The following is a 19,001-nucleotide window of genomic DNA, read 5'->3' on the forward strand; positions in this document are numbered from 1 at the left end:
CATCAATGGATTTTTAAATTTCCGACAGTCTTTGTACAAATCCTGTTCTTACACAGGATTTAGAAACACGACTCCAGGACAGAAAGCTTTCAGTGTATTTAGTTTTCCTACTGAAACTGCAAATCAGCATTTGCAAATTTTATGACTTTTCAGGTTCTTTATTTGACTGTATGAACAAGGAGAAGCTTCTTTATGGAGATTTAACATCAAAACCATTGAGCTTCCGTCAAAAACACGGGAAATCTCAAAGGACGCCACTGAGCGGAATAATTGCGCGCAGGTCTCAGGAGACAAAGGATCACTTGTTGGATGGATCCCTCCCTGTGCTGGTACTTGAAAAATATCCAAAAGCCCCGAAAACTCGCACAGAGAAGCAAAACCGTAACTTTAAATCAAAGTTACCTTTCACAGGAGACCTGGGAGGACGTCCTCAGAGTCCGCGTCTTCACTGTGCTGATGGAGGCTGTCGCTGTGGCAGCAGACCGACGGAGACAACACCAGCTCAGCGCACAATTCTGTCCTCTGACAGTCAAACGCAGGACAGTCTCCGTCCTCCGGTGTGGCTCTGTCAGATACGAAGGAGCCTCCGAGTGATTTTTCAGCTTTCTGCTTGTATTTTCAGGCGGTCGGCGGGTTATAAGTGCTGCGGGGGAGGAGGGGGAGCAGGTGGGAGTGACCACGGCGGCTGAGTAATAACACACATCACCATGGAGTCCTGCGGTCCTGAGGGAGGAGGGGGAGAGACATCACCTGTTTGCAGTCACACCTGCCTGCCGACACACCTATGTAGCCCCGAGGTGCAGATCTGAATACAGTTTTTGCATACGACAAACGACGTAATGATTGGACCCGTTTGTAATCAGTAACTAAAGGCCAAACCGTTTGTGCCAGGGACCAGGGGCTGGGGGGCCGGGGCCAGGGGCCAGGGACCAGGGGCTGGGGGCCGGGGCCAGGGGCCAGGGACCAGGGGCTGGGGGGCCAGGGGCAGCAGCCCAACACGTTACTAAGATTTTAGGACATTTCTGAGACTTTAGGAGGCTTCTAGGATTTTAGGCTTCCAGAATTTTAGGACATTTGTCCACTTTTAGGACATTTCTAGGATTGTAGGATGCTTCTGGAATTTAAGGACACTTCTGTTGATCTTTAGCACATTTCTCACATTTTAGGACTTTTCTTGGATTTGAGAAAATTTCTGGGATTACAACACATTTCGAGGATTTTAGGACACCTCTTGCATTTAAGGACATTTCTTGGATTTTAGCACATTCCTCAGATATTTGGACAGTTCTAAGATTTAGATTTAGGATGTTCCAAGTACTTTAGCATGTTTCTCACATTTTAGGACATTTCTAGGACTTTAGACAATTTGTAGGAGTCAGGGACATAGGATTTAAGGATATTTCTCCTATCTTGAGATCTATCTATGATTTTAGATCATTTGTAGGTTTTTAGCACATTTATAGGATTTAAGCACATTTCTCTAATATCAGGACATTTCTAGGATTTCTGGACATTGGGGACTTAGCTAGGACATGTCTGGGGGTGCCCATCCTCACTGGAAAAACAGCGACAGTTCACTAAAAAACACAATTTTCGTGGTTTATCGTTCTTGAACAGGTCTGTAGCCTGGCAGGCGTCTCATCCTGCTATCTCTCCATCTACGTCTTTTGTATTTATTGCATTCTTATTTATTTTGCTGTTTGTATTTTAAAATGAAGTACATATACGTGCCAGTATAAAAACTACAGTCACACTTCGAGGCAGGACTGCGTCTCAGTACAGCCACGCTCAGAGGTCCTTCAGGTGGACTCTCCGTCACCAGGTTCTCCTGAATGAATGAACTTTGGCCTTGTATTTCTTACATTGTATGTGTGACATTCGCCTTATCTGAACGACGAAATCCTTTAAACCGGACAAAAAAGACTGCAAACAGAGTGACGGGTGGAAATTACTTACCAAACTGCCAAAGAAGAGAGGAAAGATGATTTACAGCAGAGGACTGACGATCAATCACAGCACCTTACTGGCGTCATCACAGGTTTGAGCAGCCGATAAAGATCAGTTGGGATCGGAGCTCAACTGTATGAAGTAAGTGAATAAATATTAATACGTCATAACCAATTCAAACCAAATATTAACCCTTTTAAACATGTGCAAATTGGCTCAGTTTCTGGCAAAAACATGGGAAGAGGGCCATGAGCAAATTAACAAGGAATGTGTACAAAAAAAGTATAAAGTTAGACAATAAATAAATAAATAAATACATTTTTCATTTCTTTCTGTAACATTTTAATATGTAATTAAGAGAATTATAAATACAGTTTTCAGGACATTTTTCCCGTGTTTTTTATAATATCGAATAATCCCTCCCAGCTAATATTCAGATCCTTTTTTTTTCACTTAGCGGGACATTTCTTACCAATTTTCTTACTAATTTATTTAGAAGTTTTAGCGTTTTAATTGTTGGTAAAAGGCGTCTGAATGCAGCACAAGAAAACTGATGTCGACCGAGGTGTTATAGTAAATTTTTCTCTTTTCAAATCTAGAACAAGAAATCATGAGTTTTTTTCTGTTCTTGTTTCTTGTTCCACATTAAACTTTATCTACACGAACATCCGGAGATCATCTGCGTGTCCGACACCGAGCCGACTGAAAGGCTCCGGTGTGTCATTCATGACGGGGTGTCACAACACTTGTGCTTTTCGGCCTTTTCTTACTATTTATGCACACCCACACTTTGTCACTCACACACACCCTTGAGTGTGTTACGCAAGAGGCAAGAACACGCCGCATCTCATTAACTATTTGTGTCAAACAAACGTCTTTCAGAAAAACATATAATACAAATACGTCATATTCACACCGTTAAGTGATTCATCATCTGGTAACAAAAGCAGCAGGAGAGAAAAAAGTGCATTAGAAACTAAAATACAGACGGAGAGGGAGACGAGAGGGGGATTTTTCCTGAGAAAGTGTCACACTAAACTGACGGGGCTTCTGATCGGAGCCTGTGGGTCAGGACGCTGGGACGCTGAAACACACAGCCCACGCCACAGATGCTCCGCCTCTGAAGGACTGAGACGGAAGAGCCCGCGTTTCTGCCGCTGTGAGAGTCGGCGTTAGCCTCGGTGACGTCAGCGGCACAGCCTGGTTTTCAAGTGCATCTAATATTTATCCACTACACTGGTACGACATCCACGGTATTTCCTGGTGTATTTATAGACCAAGCATTTGTATTTAACCCTCTGAAACCTGAGCAAATTGGTTTGACTGCTTTAAAAAACATGAAAAAAAGGCAGTGAGCAACTTCACAGTGCATGGCCCCCCAAAAAAGCAAGAAATTAGTAAAAAGTTGCAAGAAAATTCCCTGAAAATAAGCAACAAAAAAGAAATATAAAAAAAGAAAAATTTTGTAATAACTGCGCCCCCTTTTTTAAAGCTAATTTTAAGGTCATTCTCTTCGTCATTGCTAACTAATTCCTTGAAATCTGTGAGACAATTCTTGTAAAGTTGTCACTGCATTTTCGCCATGTTTTTGAAAAAAAAAAAATAAATAAATAAATAAAAAAAATCTAACCAATATTTTCAGGTCCCAAAGGGTTAAATAGCTTCTGAAAGAAAACTGATGCCCAACCACGTTTTGAAGGCTTAAATCATAAATCGTCTTTAAAGGTACATAATGCAGGAACGGCAGTTTGGTCCGCCTTCCTTCAGCTAGATTTGTGAGTTTTGGTGCAGTTTGGGTGTTTTGGGGAGCTTACTCTGGGCTGCGAGCTTCTTATGGTCGGACACCTGGCTGCTACCTTTTAAACTCCTGAGCGCACCTGCCTGACGTGCCCGGAAACACCCGAAAAATGAGAAGAAAATAAGGAAATACAAGAAAAGGGCAGAGTCTCTGCAGACAAATACACCAACACAAACTATTAAAACGAAGATTAAGAGGGAACACTCTTGTGCGAGTCTATTCTTAAAAAAACAAAAAACAAAACCTACATAGTATACCTAAATGGACCTTAACAGGGTTTTTTTTTTTAACACGTCTGATTTACCATTAACATCACTGCGGGAAATGTCGCGAAGGCCTTCAGAAGTGCTCCTTTAATGTAAAACATGTTCTTTCCATCTTAGCTGACCATTTGCTCTCCGTTTGAATTCATCGTTGAAACATCGGCTTGTTAGTTTCACGGGTGGAAAAAGCAGCTGCTCGTTTTTAGCTGCAACCATCGATTCTGCTGAGCGAGTGTAAGCGCCAACAGTTTCACACCTTTGCCTTGTTGCACACGGCCCGTCCCAACGGGGCAGCCAGCGCCAGTTCCCCAACGATGCGCTCGTCAAAATCACCAGACTCCATCGACAAAAACAGTAATTTAAACCTTTAGGGACCATTTTAGTCTCTTGTCTTCTTCCTGTTGTGATAACTGTGTGTGTGTTGATGCATGTGTCCTAAATGTAGTCCAGATTGTGTATTTGAGTGTAATCAGTGAATTTGCAGCTCAGCTCCTACAATAAGTCTAAAATACACTGTGGAAACTAAATAGTTACATTCAGACTGTTCAGGTCCAAAAATGCTCCATTGAAACCCATTCAAACTGACATTTTTGATCCCACAGCCATCAGAGCAGAAAAACAGGACTTGTATTATTTCTGGGTGTCATTCTGGGCTTTTGACTCTGAATTTGTCATTTTGACTATTTTCCACCTGATGAGGTCATTTTGACCATATTTGGCATCTGGAGGAAATACATGCTATTTCCACTAGGTGACCTGTCACAGTCAATGTAGCTGCTGATCACTGACATATCCCAGACTGTCAGCAGCTACACTCACACACTGACATATCCCAGACAGTCAGCAGCTACACTCACACACTGACATATCCCAGACTGTCAGCAGCTACACTCACACACTGACATATCCCAGACTGTCAGCAGCTACACTCACACACTGACATATCCCAGACTGTCAGCAGCTACACTCACACACTGAGCACGGAGGAGATTTAAAACAAACAAACATTTTTTTCCATTTAAAAACATAGTGGCATCCTGACACAAACCTGGCATTTAAAGGGTTAAAATTCTAAAAATGAATCAATATTTGATATTTTTGATTAGGACTGATGTTGGTTAAAAAATTAACTCAATGACATAAGAAAATAATATTAATGTATATATTTTTTTAAAGCTTGATTTTGAAAAGGGCATACTGTGCGCAGAGCGACAGGCGTAAGCGGGCCCTAAGAGTTAATATTGCCGGAGACAGGCGCCGCCAGTTTATTGTTAAATTTGTGTTATTCAGTGAATCCAAACTCAGCAGCAGGAGAGCAGCTCCTGTGTTCAGAGATGTAAAATGTATGTTTTTCTGAATGGAGTCTGGCTTTGAGGAGAGCGCTGTGGCGACTTCATGTAATACAGCATACACTTCAACTCACTCTGACTTTTTTAGGACTCTAAAATATGCTTTGCTGCGGCCCTCGTCCACAGCAGTGTCTTGCTTTGCATCTGTCTCAGTGTTCCTGTCTGCTTCTCCAAACTGGGTGCCAAGGGCTTTTTTTTTCAAACGTGTTCAGAGATGTTTGGGCCCTGAAACAGTCCGTGTCCTGCACAGCTGCCACACCGGCCCACTCTGTCCCCTGCCCGTGTGCTCACGGGACACCTTCATACCATCCTGGACACCAGACCAGACAGACGGAGCAAAGGACAGCCTGTCTCTACTTATACTTCCTCTGGTGTCCGAAACGCCGGCCCGTGCGTGCTGAGCTCCTGTCACCTGGGGTCGGAGCGCCTCAGGTCGCCTGCTTGTCCGGGTGGCTCTTCAGCTTGTGGAACTTGACGCTGTCCAGCTTCTCGAACCTCTTCTCACAGAAGTCACAGGTGAAGTTGTAGTGGGCCTCTGGAGTGTGCTTCTTCATGTGCCAGTTCAGGGACGCACGCTGGCGACACTGGTAGCCGCAGATTTCACATCTTAAAGATGGCGAGAGTGAGAGGACGAGAAGGAAGAAAACAGGGAAGAAAAGTGATGAGAGTGATGATCATGTAGATCTTTTCCATTAACCCCCAAACTGCACAAACTCAAACTGCTAATTAGGGCTGAAACAACTGGGCTACTCGAGTAATTCGAATAACTCAATTAATAAAAATCATCGCAGTAAAATGATTTGGGTCCGTGTATTCCGCTGTAACTTTTACGCACAGTATGCAGCAGGCCTAAGCTGTGAAACAAGTTTCCATGGTAACGAAAGCAGCACACACCCAAAAAAGTGACGGAGGGTGGCAGCGCGTCTTGTGTGTCTCATTAAAGGACAGTTGTGTGTTTTTGAGGTGGGGCTGTGAGACACTGATGGACAGTCTGTACAGCTACTGGTCGGCGCGCTCCAGGTCTGCAGAAACACGCGGGGCGCGTGCCCAACCGGGGTTGATATCAAAACGTGTTTTAGCCACTTTAAATACAGCGTCCACTTAGATACTGATATTGATTTTTTTTTAGAGTTTTTCCACCGCTTTACCGCGCCGTCACACAGCTACTTCCTTTGGCACTACTTTTTTCATCCGCCGCTCGGAGTATGTGAGCGGAGCGGAAATTAAAATTAACATCAACAACAGTATTATTCATGACATGAATCAACATGATCACAGTGTTTCTCCTACAATGTTACACACCGACGACACTTTCCCGACTAAACGTTAGCTTTACGTAGGACTGCGAATTTTCCCCCTCTGAGACTCCTGTGGTCTCTGCTCGCTCCGGTGTCCTCCCGGGGATCACGCGCCCCGCCCTCGGCCGGGCGCGTGATCCCCGCGGAGGAGCGAGCGAAGCTGTGAGCAGAAAAACTCTGTTTTCTGCGGTCAGCACTTACTGCAGCGGAGTTTCTCCCGTGTGCGTCCGCCTGTGGACCTCCAGGTGATTCTTACGCTTGAACGACTTCCCGCACGTCTCACAGATGAAGTCTCGCACGCCTGTGAAAACACTCAGTTACATTTGGAGCTTTACGAGGATGATACTCTGACGTGTGTGTGACACGTCTTCGCGAGCCCACCTGAGTGGATGATCATGTGGCGATGCAGGTGGTTGGACAGGTAGAACTTCTTTCCGCAGCCCGGATGGGGACAAACCTTGGTCCTCCCTTTCCTGTGAACTAGGTTGACGTGATTCTGCAGAGAAGCGAAGAGATGCTGGTCTGCTTTTAACAGACGGAGGCTGAGGTGTGAATATATATATATATATATATATATATATATATATATATATATATATATATATATATATATATATATGAAGGAGAAGTCTCACCTGAAAGCTGCTGATGGCGACGTAGACTTGACTGCAGCCCTCGTACGGACAGTGGAACATCTTGAGCATCCCATCTGCCTCGATGACCGGACCTCGCCGGTTCCTCTTTGACCTGACGCTGCGGAGACACACACTGCAGGCTGAGTTCACAACGACAAGAGGACAGAAAGCGTCCTCCGAGACTCGTCCAATGTCCCCTGCGCTATAACAAGCCCTTTCAAACATTTTATCCGCAGCATTACAGGCCGATCTCTACAACTGATTTCTCGCTATTTCTAATTCCAACATGTCTGCAATGTAATGTAATTCTTTACTCTATAATGTAATCCTTTTATCTGTAGTGTAATGCAATCCTTTACTCTGTAATGTAATCCTTTACTCTGTAATGTAATCCTTTTATCTGTAGTGTAATGCAATCCTGTACCTTGTAATGTAATCCTTTACTCTGTAATGTAATCCTTTACTCTGTAATGTAATCCTTTTATCTGTAGTGTAATGCAATCCTGTACCTTGTAATGTAATCCTTTTATCTGTAGTGTAATGCAATCCTTTACTCTGTAATGTAATGCTTTAATCTGTAATGTAATCCTTTTATCTGTAATGTAGTAATCCTTTTATTTATTTTGCACAATAAAAAACACAACAAACAACAACAACATCATGGTAGCAGCTGGTGCAGGTGAGATACAGAAAACCCGGAGAGGCGAATGAGAGAATCTCAGCTGAAAATCAATTACAAAAACAAATATGGAATCCTACCATCAGGATATAAAGGAAGAGCTCATCTGGTTGAAATGAAGGAAAGCAGGCACTGCTTGGAACAAATCTAAGAATTTTGGTAATAATACTCCTCTTTACAGAGTTTGTTCTCCCAAAAAGAGAGCGGTACAATAAACCATGGTTTGATATCTTTTTTGCAAAGCTCTCGGAGAGAAATGACTTCTTTAAATATTCTTTAACAGGATTTGTTGACTTTTACCCCCAAAGCATGTAAATGAATCATCTGAAAGTTTAAATTGTAGATTATGATATTCTTTTAATGGAAAAGGATTCACTTTTATTAAAACTAAGTCTGTAACAATTCATTTCTTACTTGCTGGAATATCTGTTTTTTTTTTTTTTTAGATATCTGTAACTTCTATTTCTACATTGAAAAACAGCAGTACACACAGTTTCAGAAATCTTGAACAACGTAAAAAAAAAAAAGGTGCGCAGATGTGGCAAAGATCACAAAACAAACAGAATATCAACACTCAGAAAATTTCATTTATTCAATCTGGACGTTTGAAAGGCTGACCACAGCAGCATAGAAACCTCCATGTAGAGTGTGTTTGCGGCTCACCTGCTTAGACCTCGCTGCAGCTCTCTGTCGCCACTCAGCTCCAGAGCATCAACAGCTGGCTGCAGCAGCTGCTTGTCTCTCAAATCTGCAAAGAAAGTGTGACAGTGGATTAAAAAAATCACTCATGCAGATGCTGGCTGAATCACAATAACCATCTGTAATCTCATCAAGAGCAATGCCATTTTACCAATTATCAGTTTGTGCGTGTGCGTGTGTTTAACTCCCTGTGTGTCATTCTGGGTCATTCTCCGTGTCCGTGAGCGCACATGAAACTCTTTATGAGGCGTTTTTTCCTCAGCAGCAGTTTGTGTGTGTTGGATAGATGATCTAATTCCTGATCAATTAAATGGAGCGAGAGCAAACTGTACGACTCACGAGATGAACGTTTAAGTTTCACTGGTGTTCAACGGCTACAATGAATAACTGAGCGGTGGGCTGAATATATTCCAACAGCAGTCATAATAATAATAATAAAAAACTTAATTTATAGAGCACTTTTCAAAGAAGGATTGCAGCTCAAAGTGCTTCACAATAAACAAATGCAACACAAAAAAAAAGACTGGACAAACAAAAAATCTGCAGTAAAGAAGATATAAAAGGCAAAAAGTGAAGTGAAAAGTACAGAGACCAGTGAGAACAGTAAAATAAGAGAATGGATATAAAATAATATTTACAAAAGAATTTTGTTGTGTTGTGTCCTTCAGCAGCTCAAAACTGCGTGGACATTTGCATCCACACAGAGCTGGTGGATGCTACTTTTACTTTACCTTCAGGGTGCAGAACATGCACATTGTTCAGGTTATGAATCTTATCACTGTTTAGATCAGATGTTATGATGTTTGCAGGAAATTCAAATAACCACCAGCTCTTCGTCTCCGCGCTCACTGTATGTGACTCTCAGTGGTAAGCAAATGAACTCTGTGGTCACAAGAGGCGGCCTGTAGTCCAGCACGCGATACGACAGCGTCTCTCTCAGAGTCGGCCTGCAGACTGTCATCAGGAGGCCAGAGCAGAGCGAGCGCTGGCTTCACGTCAAGTGGAAACGTGCACGTTTTTTGCTTTAACTTATGATTATGAAGTAAATGTGAAGGAAGAGCGTCAACTATTGTCCAACCAAACAGGAAGAGGACGGCACTACAGTTTCTCCTGGTCACTGTCAGTAAAAGACACCAGTAGCTAGTAAGCAAAGCTAAATATGTGTATATATATATGAGAGACTAAAACAGCACACATGAAGGAGCTCTGTAGGACGGCTCGGCTAAGAGACTGATGGAGATGTTTCCAGAGGGTCGGAGCTAAAGCAGCAAATGCACGATGGCTTTTTGTTGTGCAGCTGAAGCGATAGATGGATAACTGTTGGACGGAGAGGGATGGGCCGCGTTGGATATGGATGTAAACATCCTCAGTTGCAGAAATGGCAGACAATGGAGAAAGTTGAGTAAAAAAGAAAAAGCGCCGCACTGTTCAGCTGTGAGAAAAACAGAAATCCATCCAGTTTGCAACAGCTGCGCCAACAACAGAACCAACTGGAAACCCTGGCAATAAAAGGCCGCTTTTACCAAACCCGTAAAGGCTTGAAAAAGTAGATTTGTTGCCAAATTTAAAAAAAAAATATTGTGGATATTTTGGCTTGATTTTTGTACAGTAGGGAGAAGTGGGGTCTCATCATCCATCTTTATCTGTAGTCTGCACCCAGACCCTCTGGAGTCCTCCTCGTGCACTTAATGAAGTGTGCACGTGGACAGCCAGGTGCGTCCGCACTTCACTGACGCTCGTAAGAGCAGGAAGTCCCCACATTTGAATTCACCGTGACGTACTGTGAGCAGCAGTGCCGCTCTGACTGCGGCTCACCTGTCATGGAGTCTTCATCCTCGGCTGCTCTGAGTTTGGAGTCAGATGTGCAGACCTGGTTGTAGGTGACCCCCCCGATGACAGTGCAGGTCACTTCTTCCACGTTTCCGCCGCCCATGTTGAGCTGGATGCCCTCTGATGCCAGGGCCTCGTAGCTGGGACCAGTGATGATGATTAACTGGAGAGGGAAAAAACAGCAGCAGCTTTAGAGCAGTGGTGGTGAACTTAAGCCGCCCGCCCATTTTCTGATTCACAGTCACAATAAAGTGATGCACACTGGGAACAGTTTTTGTCCTTTTAGTCTCAATAAGGTGTCAGAGTGCAAAAACGGCATCAAAAAAGAGCTTGTTGATCAAAATAAGCGCCAATGGAGGATCCCCCACACCCCCCTACAGAGGACACAGACAAGACACTAATGCCCTAAAATTCTAAAAACATCCTAAAATCCTGGAGATGTGCTAAAATCCTAAAAATGTCCTAAAATCCTAGAAATGTGCTGAAACCCTTAAAATGTCCTAAAATCCTTGAAATGTCCTAGAAACATCATAAAATCCAAGAAACGTCCTAAAATCTTAAACTGTCCTAAAATCCGTGAAACAACCTGAAAGCCGAGAAACCTCCTAACATCCTAGAAATGTGCTAAAATCTGAAGAATATCCTAAAATTTGAGAAACGTCCTAAAACCCTGGAAACATTTTTGGGGCTGCTGCCATTGGCCCCTGGCCTCCTGGGCCAGAAGTGGCCCCTGAGCAAAGCCAGCTGAATTTCGCCGGTTTAGAGAAAAGACCTCCGTGATGTCACATCCCTCTGCACCTGAAACCTCTCTGCACAGAGCTGGTTTTCCTACCTGCGACCCCTCCAAAGCGCTCCTCTGCTCGGGGATCTCACAGCTGGTCACCACCGTCTGCAGACTCTGCGGGTCGAACAGCTCGCTCTGCTCGTGTACCTGCAGGGGCGGCGGGACCGACGGCTCCGGCTCAGCTCCCAGCGCGACCGGGCCGCTCAAGCTATGCGACAGCACCGGGTCCCCGTCTGTCTTCTCCAGTTTAGCAGCTAAGTCCGCCGTCACGGTAACGCACTCGTATCCGTGCGGCATCGTCCTGATTTCCTCCTGTCCGTCTCCTCGCCGCAGATCCTCCTCCTCCTCCTCCTCCTCCTCCTCCTCCTCCTCCTCTGAGGGGATGGAGTGAAACGCCGCCGCGGGGGAGGCTTGCTGTCGCTCCATGACCATCTCCATGTCCCACACAGACGGTCCTGTCAGGGGGACGTCCTTGGAGGACGCCTCGACACTGGGCTGGTGGTCCAGAGCTGCAGCCGGTTCTGGCGGGCTCACGGCTGCACGATGAACCTGAGAAACATCCAGGTTTCCTCCCACATCTGCACAACAGCAGGAGGATATAAAGAGCTTACTCACCCAGGTGCAAGTATACTTATTAAAATGATCATTTTTACAAAGACATTTTTCCTATAACATGATTTCAAATACATAATAATTATAAATTCTGTTTCTGTTGCCTTTCTTCTATGTTTTCAAAAGAAACAACAGGCTCAAGTTTCAATCGTTTAAACGCTTGAGAAAGGCACCTGAACGCAACACCAGAAAACTGGCGTCACTTTAGGTTTCAGAGGGTTAAGTCTAATGTGAATGAATGAAAATCAACACAGCTCTGCTGATTAATCATGGGCTCATAACAGCACTAAAAGTACGTTTACTTCCGTATGCTTTGTTGGTTTCTGCACCTTTGAACCGTTTGTGAGCCTCCTTTCTCCTCCTCCTGCTCACTGCACCTTTGGCCACGTGCACGCCCGGTTTGGCTGCGCCCTCCTCGTCGCCCTCTCCGTGCGCTCCGTCCTCACGCTCGGAGTCACTGGCCTCCCTCGCTGGGGGGAAAAGGTGTTGCACAAAGGAGTGTCTGGAGTCGCAGTGCCAGATGGCGGCGGTGGAGGCGTCGGGCTGAGGCTCCAGGGCTCGCAGCTGCGGCTCGTGAGGACAGGAGCGGGCGTGCTCCTGGTACCAGCACACCAGGCTCTGCAGGCCGCACTCTCGCTCCCTCCTGCCTGCCAAACAACACCGGTCAGCCGACACCTGGATTTAAGGAGGACTTTCTCGTATTTACATGTTTCTAAGGACACTTCCGGCTGGATAAACACTACATCCTAACTGGACTCCAGTTTAATGACGAGCAGATTTTCACATTCAGGTGCAGCTCAAAAAACTAGAATACTGCGAAAACGTTCATTTCCTTCACAATTTAATTCAAAGAATTGTACATTCACTAAGTATGTTCATTTATATACTCAATACTTTGGTCGGGGCTCCTTTACTATGATTTACTGTATCAACGTGGCACAGAGCTGAAGGCCATAATTACCAAAATTAAAAAATAAAAATGTGACACATTTTATTTTATGTAATGAGTCTAGAATATATTCAATTTTCCATTTCTTAATTAACCGATGGAAAATGTTTCACAATATTCACATTGTTTGAGATGCACTTGTACAGGAAATTTGCTCTGGTGTGTTGATGCATCACATAAACACAGTAACAGAAAATTAGAATTGAAAAAGTACTGCATGAATCAATAAAACACAAATATAGAAGAAACTTTTTTTTTTTTAAACAAAAAAAGGAAAACATACTATAAAAAATATCTACAATATATCTGAATTAAAATGACAAAAAGAAAAAGAGTGAGAACAACAACTCCTGCTGCAAAACCAAACACAAAACTAACACTGCACACAATCTTCTCTCTATGGAAGCCCATTTCTGCCAAAAAAAACACGGACGAAAGCTACAACTGAAAAAACAATTACTTAAACTAAAGGCAAGTCAAAATTATAAGATACTCGGTCATAACTATGGCGCTTGTGAAGTCACGTTAAAGGACATTAAAACCACATTTTGTCAAAACTTTAAAAAGGTGACTTCTTCGTGCTGAAGTTATTTCCACAAGAGCTCGATTACTCTTTTATAGGACAGATCCGAAAATGCACATCAGTTATCTAGAGCCCAGAGTTTAGTAAAGTAGACGGTTGGACTTTTGTAATGTTGTGGTTGAAAAAACGAGTGAGTAATTTTCAGAACATATTTTCTGGTGTGAGAGATTTTGTCGTTGTCTCTGACCTGATGTTTCGGTCCTTAACAGCAGTAATGCAGCTGTGGTTCGCTCTGATTGACTCTTGTTTTATGGCAATGTATGTTGAGACAAATAGAGAACTTTGTCAGCTTCATACGTGTCCCTCGGGCACGGGGACACCGGCAACACGTGCCTTCATTGTCCACACTGAAGACGGCGACTCTTTAAGTCGGCAACACTCACCTTTTTTCTGTTTCACTGAGGCGTCTGCAGCAAACTTCTTCCTGTAACACAGAGGCCAGTGAGCCGGTCAAAAACTGGTCAGTTTGAGCAGAAAACACACGTCACAACATCAGAGTGTTTCCTGGACTGTTGTGCTGTTTCGGGAAATGTTATTTTGTTTTGGAAAGTGTCGTTTTTTTGCGATATCTTAAAGTGTTTTCTGAAATATTGTAGTGTTGTGAGAAATGTTAATTAGTTTTCTGTTTGCACCCTCAGGACCATCGTGGAAAACATTTGCGGTAAGCACCACGTTGTCTGCGCTGTCTCTCGTGTGATAAATAACGAACAGTCCCTAACTCCGCGGGGCGACATGATGGCGGTAAACTGAGGCTCCAACAGCCGCTCTGCTCGCCCGGAGCCGGCCTCACCCGCTCTGGTCCTGCCGGTCCTGGTCTCCGTAGGTGGAGTGGAGCAGGATCAGGTACTCGGCCAGTCCGGCATCGCTCAGGCTGGTCCTCCGGCGGAGCTCGCTCCACAGCCGGTGCGCCTCTCCCAGGTACACGCGCCTCACGTCGTACTTCTTCCGGGACTCGAGGCGCCTCTGAGCTCGGTCGGTGTCCGTGAGTCTGGGTCGGCCTCTGCACCGCCTCAGACCCCCTTTCTGCGGGTCCCCGGCTCGGTCAGCGTCCAGCGGAGCCTCCAGCTCTGCCAGGCGGAGCGCCATCTTGGACTCAACAGCTGTGTTGTGATTGCCCGGCATCCCGGAAGTTATCAGACTTAACCGGAAGTGCCGAAACAGATTCCTTCTGTGATTGTTTTCCGACACCACCAGCTTCTGAAGCAGGGGCCCCAAATGACAAGAGGCCGGGGTGGGTGTTGGTGATCCTCCACCGGCACTTTTTTTTAAAACAAGCTCTATTCGGATACTTTAAAAAAAAAAAAAAAACAGATTCGTATGTAAACTAAAAGTACAAAAACAATTCACGATGTAAATCACTATTTTGCTGTGAATTAGAAAATAGGCGGTTGCGGGGCCACTCGACTCCATATCCATGTCCAGATTTGGCCCGCGGGCCGTAAGTTGAGTGTCACTGTCCTAAACTAATCCTGTCTGTCCAAATATTATTAAGATATAAAAAGAAAAGTATTCAGCCCGAGAGCCGCGGCGGAACTGTACGGCACACCGCGTTTTCCACACGGACCGCAAACGCATGAACACCGACCAAAATGTAAACAGACGAAACAAACGCGGGAAAGTTCAGTGAACATTTTTCTCAGACGACAGGAAAACAGCAGCGGCCATGACAGACATTTTAGGACTCGTGTTCAGGACTTTTGCGTCGCAGACGGATGTAAAGCAGCAGCTCGCTGCCGGTCTGCCGCCCCCTGCAGCCGGCAGCAGCGCTCTGCTGGTCGGCCGCTCCGGGACCAGCCGCTCCGGGACCAGCCGCTCCGGGACCAGCCCCTCCGAGATCAGCCGCTCCGGGACCAGCCGCTCCGGGACCAGCCGCTCCGGGACCAGCCCCTCCGAGATCAGCCGCTCCGTGCTGCTGCTGGCGGCCGTGACAGCAGCCTCGGAGGCCGGCGTCAGGGTGGTGTTCTTCAGCCGGACTCAGATCCAGAGCCTCCCGGTGTGTCTGCAGCAGAGTTTTCTGAGCGCGGACAGGCTGAAGGTACACAGCGCTGTAGACACAGTAAACACCACTGGGACTTTAAACTCGCTTTAAAACACGCACGCACGCACGCACGCACACGCACACACGTGTCTGATCCGGGACCGGAGGTGACGGGGGTCTCGGCGGTGAGCGGACACGCGCCGCAGAGCCGTGTATATAACAAACTCCAACACAAAACTTTGTTTAGATGTTTAAAAAAACCCTGAAACTTTCATCATTTACAGCAACTTCCCCACAAGCTTTTTTTTAATAAAGTCAAGCAAAAAATATAAATAAAAAGATGAATAAAAAAAAAATCCTACCTGAAGTTTTACAGAGTTAGAGTTCCTCTCATGCTGACAAAGTGTCTGTACTTTTGAACAAATTCATTGTATCTATTATCACTAAAATAAATACCGAGAACATAATCGGCAAAATGCCGAATATTGGCCCCAATATTAATCTGTCGACCCCTATATACACGTACATACACACATAAATATTCACCATGCATGCCTCATCAAACAGGAATTAGGACAAAAACAAGAACAGATCAACCTGAACACACACACACACACACACACACACACACACACAGAAAAAACAAAGTCATACCAAACTCTCGTGTCCCTTCTTACCGCCTGTTTCTCTCTTCTGCGGCTGATTTCCTCCAACACGTTGTTTTTAAAAACACGGTGAAATTCATCACACGTTCTGCGTGTTTTCTCTTCCACACGACAGCTGCTCCATAAATTAACCCCTTTGTTTCTTGAACATACACGTTCGTCTCATCATGTGAACTTCATCTGAAACAACTTGTGGATATTATTAGGCAGCAAGCTTTTTGTCAACGAGTGAAAACTCATATTCGAACATACAGTATGTTCATTGTTTTCCACGTGTTCCACACTAAGAAAGGAAAACAAATCGGCATGCATCGTAGATCATCGAACTTTTTAACTTGACCCCAAAAGGTCATGTTTTATGTTGAAGCAAACATTTGGACAAAATTGTCCCTACCCCAAGTAACTGATGTCAGTCCATGTTTTTTTTTGTGTAAAACTGATCTTAAACTGTATTCTGCTCGGCGCTGAAAAAGTCTCAAACTGAACTTTCCTTCAGGAGGAGCCCCATCTTTGATATATCATAAAAATAATCACATTTCTGACCAGCTACATTCATTTATTAAGCTTCTGTCTGTCAATCTACTTCTTATTTTTCTTTAAAGAAAATCAAGTTTTCCTATCCCAGGACACTTGAGGAGCTGCTGCAGCAGGTGGCCAGCCTCCACGAGTCGTCCAACACGTCTCCCAGCCCTCCCTCGCTGATCATAGTCGACAGGCTGGACGGTTATCTGTGTGGTGCTGCAGGCGGCGGCCACGGTGGATTTCAGCCGGGAGAGCAGTCCTGCGCCGCGCACCTCTCCGCGCTGCTGTGCGACAGCGCCGCCTTCCTCACACGGCTGCTGAGACAACGCTGCTCGAGCTCCCCCGCCTGCCGCGTCATCGTCTCTTTCCACTCTGAAAAGGACATGTTGCAAGCCGGTGCGGAGACCTCTTCCACAGATCCCATCCTCGACGTTCTAGATCGGTATTTCCCGGTGCGCTGCACTCTGGATCGAGACCGGAGCTATGAGGCCACAGCAGCTGGACTGCAGGAGGTGTGGCACGTTTACTTTTCTGGGACGGGCATCACAGACCCTGACCCTGACCCTGATCCTGATCCTGACCCTGACCCTGACCCTGACCCTGATCCTGACCCTAACCCTAGCTTTAACCCTGACCCTGACCCTGACCCTGACCCTGATCCTGACCCTAACCCTAGCTTTAACCCTGACCCTGACCCTGACCCTGACCCGGCTGCAGCACGAGAGTGGCAGTTGTTGATTTCCACTGATGGTTCAATGGAGTTTAAGATGGTTTGAAAACGTCTGTATCAAAGACTGTCGCAGCAGAAAGTTGAAGGTGGATTTGTGTGCATTTTTTCGGGAAAATGCTGTTTTTTCTTTGGCGGTTGGTTGTTGGAAGTGAGGATGAGAAGCAGTATGAGAGGCCTTTACATGCCACCTTCCACGTTGAGCAGATGGTTTGTTTTCAGGATGGTTTCAGCCGTCTCTTCCTGTTTACTGATCAGAGCAGTTCTTGTCTTTGATCCGAGCGTCGCTCCTCTGGTACCAAACCAGCCGCTCAGCTCCGTGTTTCCCTAAAGAACCACCAAACCTACATCAAAGGAGTATCAGTGATGAAAAGCGACTGCTGTCGCCTCACTAAGCTTCCCGCAGAGCCTCAAAAACTCTTAAACGGCACTGAATTCGTCAATGTAAAGATAAGGCCTTAATTGATATTATATTGAGTTAAAAATGCCCAGACATTAGTTTTTTTTTCTGATGTTGCCTTGTAAAATCTCAAAATAATTAACATCTATTTTTTGTTAAATAATTTACCACATTCCTCCTCTTTAACACGTCAGGAATGAATCCAGGAAGTGAAGTGAGACACAAAGAATCGCCGAGAAAACCGTCCAGAAATGCCAAATATTCCCACTTATGTTGGTAAACTAAATAGATACTTTTATGAAAATATAATATGTTTATTGTCTTACATGTGTTTCGCTCTAAAAAGGTCTGGGTTTTTTTCCAACATTTGATGTAAATAATCTAAATTTTTCCCTGGACAGAAAAAGCCATGGTTTGACTTGCCTACACGAACCCTGAATAACAAAAACCATTAAGACACGTTTCTGCTAAAGAGCTCAAAGGCTCAAGTTTGGCTCCCGCTCGCTGAGCTGAACTGCCAATGAACAGTGTTTTCATTCACCGTCGACTCCACTGACAAAGGCCAAAGGACACGCCGCAGCGACTACAGCGACAGAATCTCAGCGGCGTCCCAAACCCGACCTTCGTGTTGGTGTGTCACGGCCGTTACCGCTGATACAGCACGATGTGATCTGCCGCTCGCCCTCTTAGATCTCAGCTAACAGGACCGCAGTGGTTGTAGATGTACAACGTTTAATGAATGTTAAAAGACACAAAGTTTTGTCAAACATGTGAATAAAATGTTACACAATAAAAACATTAACACAAACATTGAGGACTGTTTTAAAATGAACGGTGGTTACCAACATTTTCAGCTGAGGACCCCTGAAAATTAAGCAAAGTCTACTGCGACCAAAGGTCAAAAAACAAAACACCGTACATCAAAATAAACATTTTGTAAAGCACATTTAGGATTTTTTAAAAAATTATTATTTTTAATTTATTTTTCATATCCTTTTAATCTTCTTGTGACCCTCAGTTTTGTTTTGTAGGGCCTAGAGGGGTCCCGTCCCTCAGGTTGAGAACCACTGATTTACTACATTGGCACGGTCAACGTGTGAGATGTTGGACTGAAGTATTTGATATCAAAGTTTTTTAAGTATTTTATACATCAGAAGAAAAATAGAAAACACTTATTGTGAAAAATAAACAATTACTAATGCAGAATATTATTTTAAAACTTTCTGGAAAACATGAAACAGCAGTACGCTACTTAAGTAAACTAAGATCACGTTCTCTGAAAA

General features: G+C 44.7%; 4 protein-coding genes across 5 annotated transcripts in view; 2 read left to right on the forward strand and 2 right to left on the reverse strand.

The window, feature by feature from the left end:
• tspan34b (tetraspanin 34b) overlaps positions 1 to 3,416 on the reverse strand; it is a 10,594-nt gene extending 7,178 nt beyond the window's left edge. The window contains exons 1-2 of the mRNA XM_088090995.1: positions 1,957 to 3,416; positions 403 to 723 (exon numbers count right to left, since the gene is read on the reverse strand). The gene's annotated coding sequence lies outside the window, so the exon portion shown is untranslated. The remainder of the gene's footprint in view (positions 1 to 402; positions 724 to 1,956) is intronic.
• Positions 1 to 19,001, forward strand: part of LOC121957144 (phosphoribosyl pyrophosphate synthase-associated protein 2) — a 188,561-nt gene that overhangs the window by 106,488 nt on the left and 63,072 nt on the right. The gene's annotated exons all lie outside the window — the stretch shown is intronic.
• Positions 3,555 to 14,690, reverse strand: znf653 (zinc finger protein 653). Of its 2 annotated transcripts, none has more exons than XM_088090993.1 (10): positions 14,217 to 14,690; positions 13,810 to 13,850; positions 12,272 to 12,541; positions 11,331 to 11,860; positions 10,484 to 10,661; positions 8,633 to 8,717; positions 7,291 to 7,408; positions 7,037 to 7,151; positions 6,857 to 6,956; positions 3,555 to 5,963 (listed from the first exon to the last, which is right to left on the reverse strand). In XM_088090993.1, the coding sequence occupies exons 1-10, from the start codon at positions 14,546 to 14,548 to the stop codon at positions 5,786 to 5,788; spliced, it is 1,947 nt and encodes a 648-aa protein (XP_087947119.1). In that variant the 5' UTR covers positions 14,549 to 14,690; the 3' UTR covers positions 3,555 to 5,785. The 2 variants fall into 2 exon arrangements, with proteins under 2 accessions (XP_087947119.1, XP_087947118.1); XM_088090992.1 differs by having other exon boundaries at positions 12,224 to 12,541.
• On the forward strand, positions 14,951 to 18,526 carry swsap1 (SWIM-type zinc finger 7 associated protein 1). The gene is made up of 2 exons (XM_088090994.1): positions 14,951 to 15,461; positions 16,672 to 18,526. The coding sequence occupies exons 1-2, from the start codon at positions 15,090 to 15,092 to the stop codon at positions 17,365 to 17,367; spliced, it is 1,068 nt and encodes a 355-aa protein (XP_087947120.1). The 5' UTR covers positions 14,951 to 15,089; the 3' UTR covers positions 17,368 to 18,526.

The sequence above is a fragment of the Plectropomus leopardus genome, chromosome 18 (genome assembly GCF_026936395.1).
Source record: "Plectropomus leopardus strain MGB_pleo_1.0 chromosome 18, ASM2693639v1, whole genome shotgun sequence".
In the NCBI taxonomy this organism is placed as follows: domain Eukaryota; kingdom Metazoa; phylum Chordata; class Actinopteri; order Perciformes; family Serranidae; genus Plectropomus; species Plectropomus leopardus.

What these genes read in the sequence shown, in the direction of transcription:
- znf653 (XM_088090992.1), bottom strand. Translation starts at nt 14,548, where the DNA reads ATGCCGGGCAATCACAACACAGCTGTTGAGTCCAAGATGGCGCTCCGC. An exon ending in CTCAGTGAAACAGAAAAAAG is followed by an intron (nt 12,542 to 13,809) that starts GTGAGTGTTGCC and finishes GTTGTTTGGCAG; the next exon opens with GCAGGAGGGAGCGAGAGTGC. An exon ending in GGCTCACAAACGGTTCAAAG is followed by an intron (nt 11,861 to 12,223) that starts GTGCAGAAACCA and finishes GCTGTTGTGCAG; the next exon opens with ATGTGGGAGGAAACCTGGAT.
- swsap1 (XM_088090994.1), top strand. Translation starts at nt 15,090, where the DNA reads ATGACAGACATTTTAGGACTCGTGTTCAGGACTTTTGCGTCGCAGACG. An exon ending in TGAGCGCGGACAGGCTGAAG is followed by an intron (nt 15,462 to 16,671) that starts GTACACAGCGCT and finishes TTTTCTTTAAAG; the next exon opens with AAAATCAAGTTTTCCTATCC.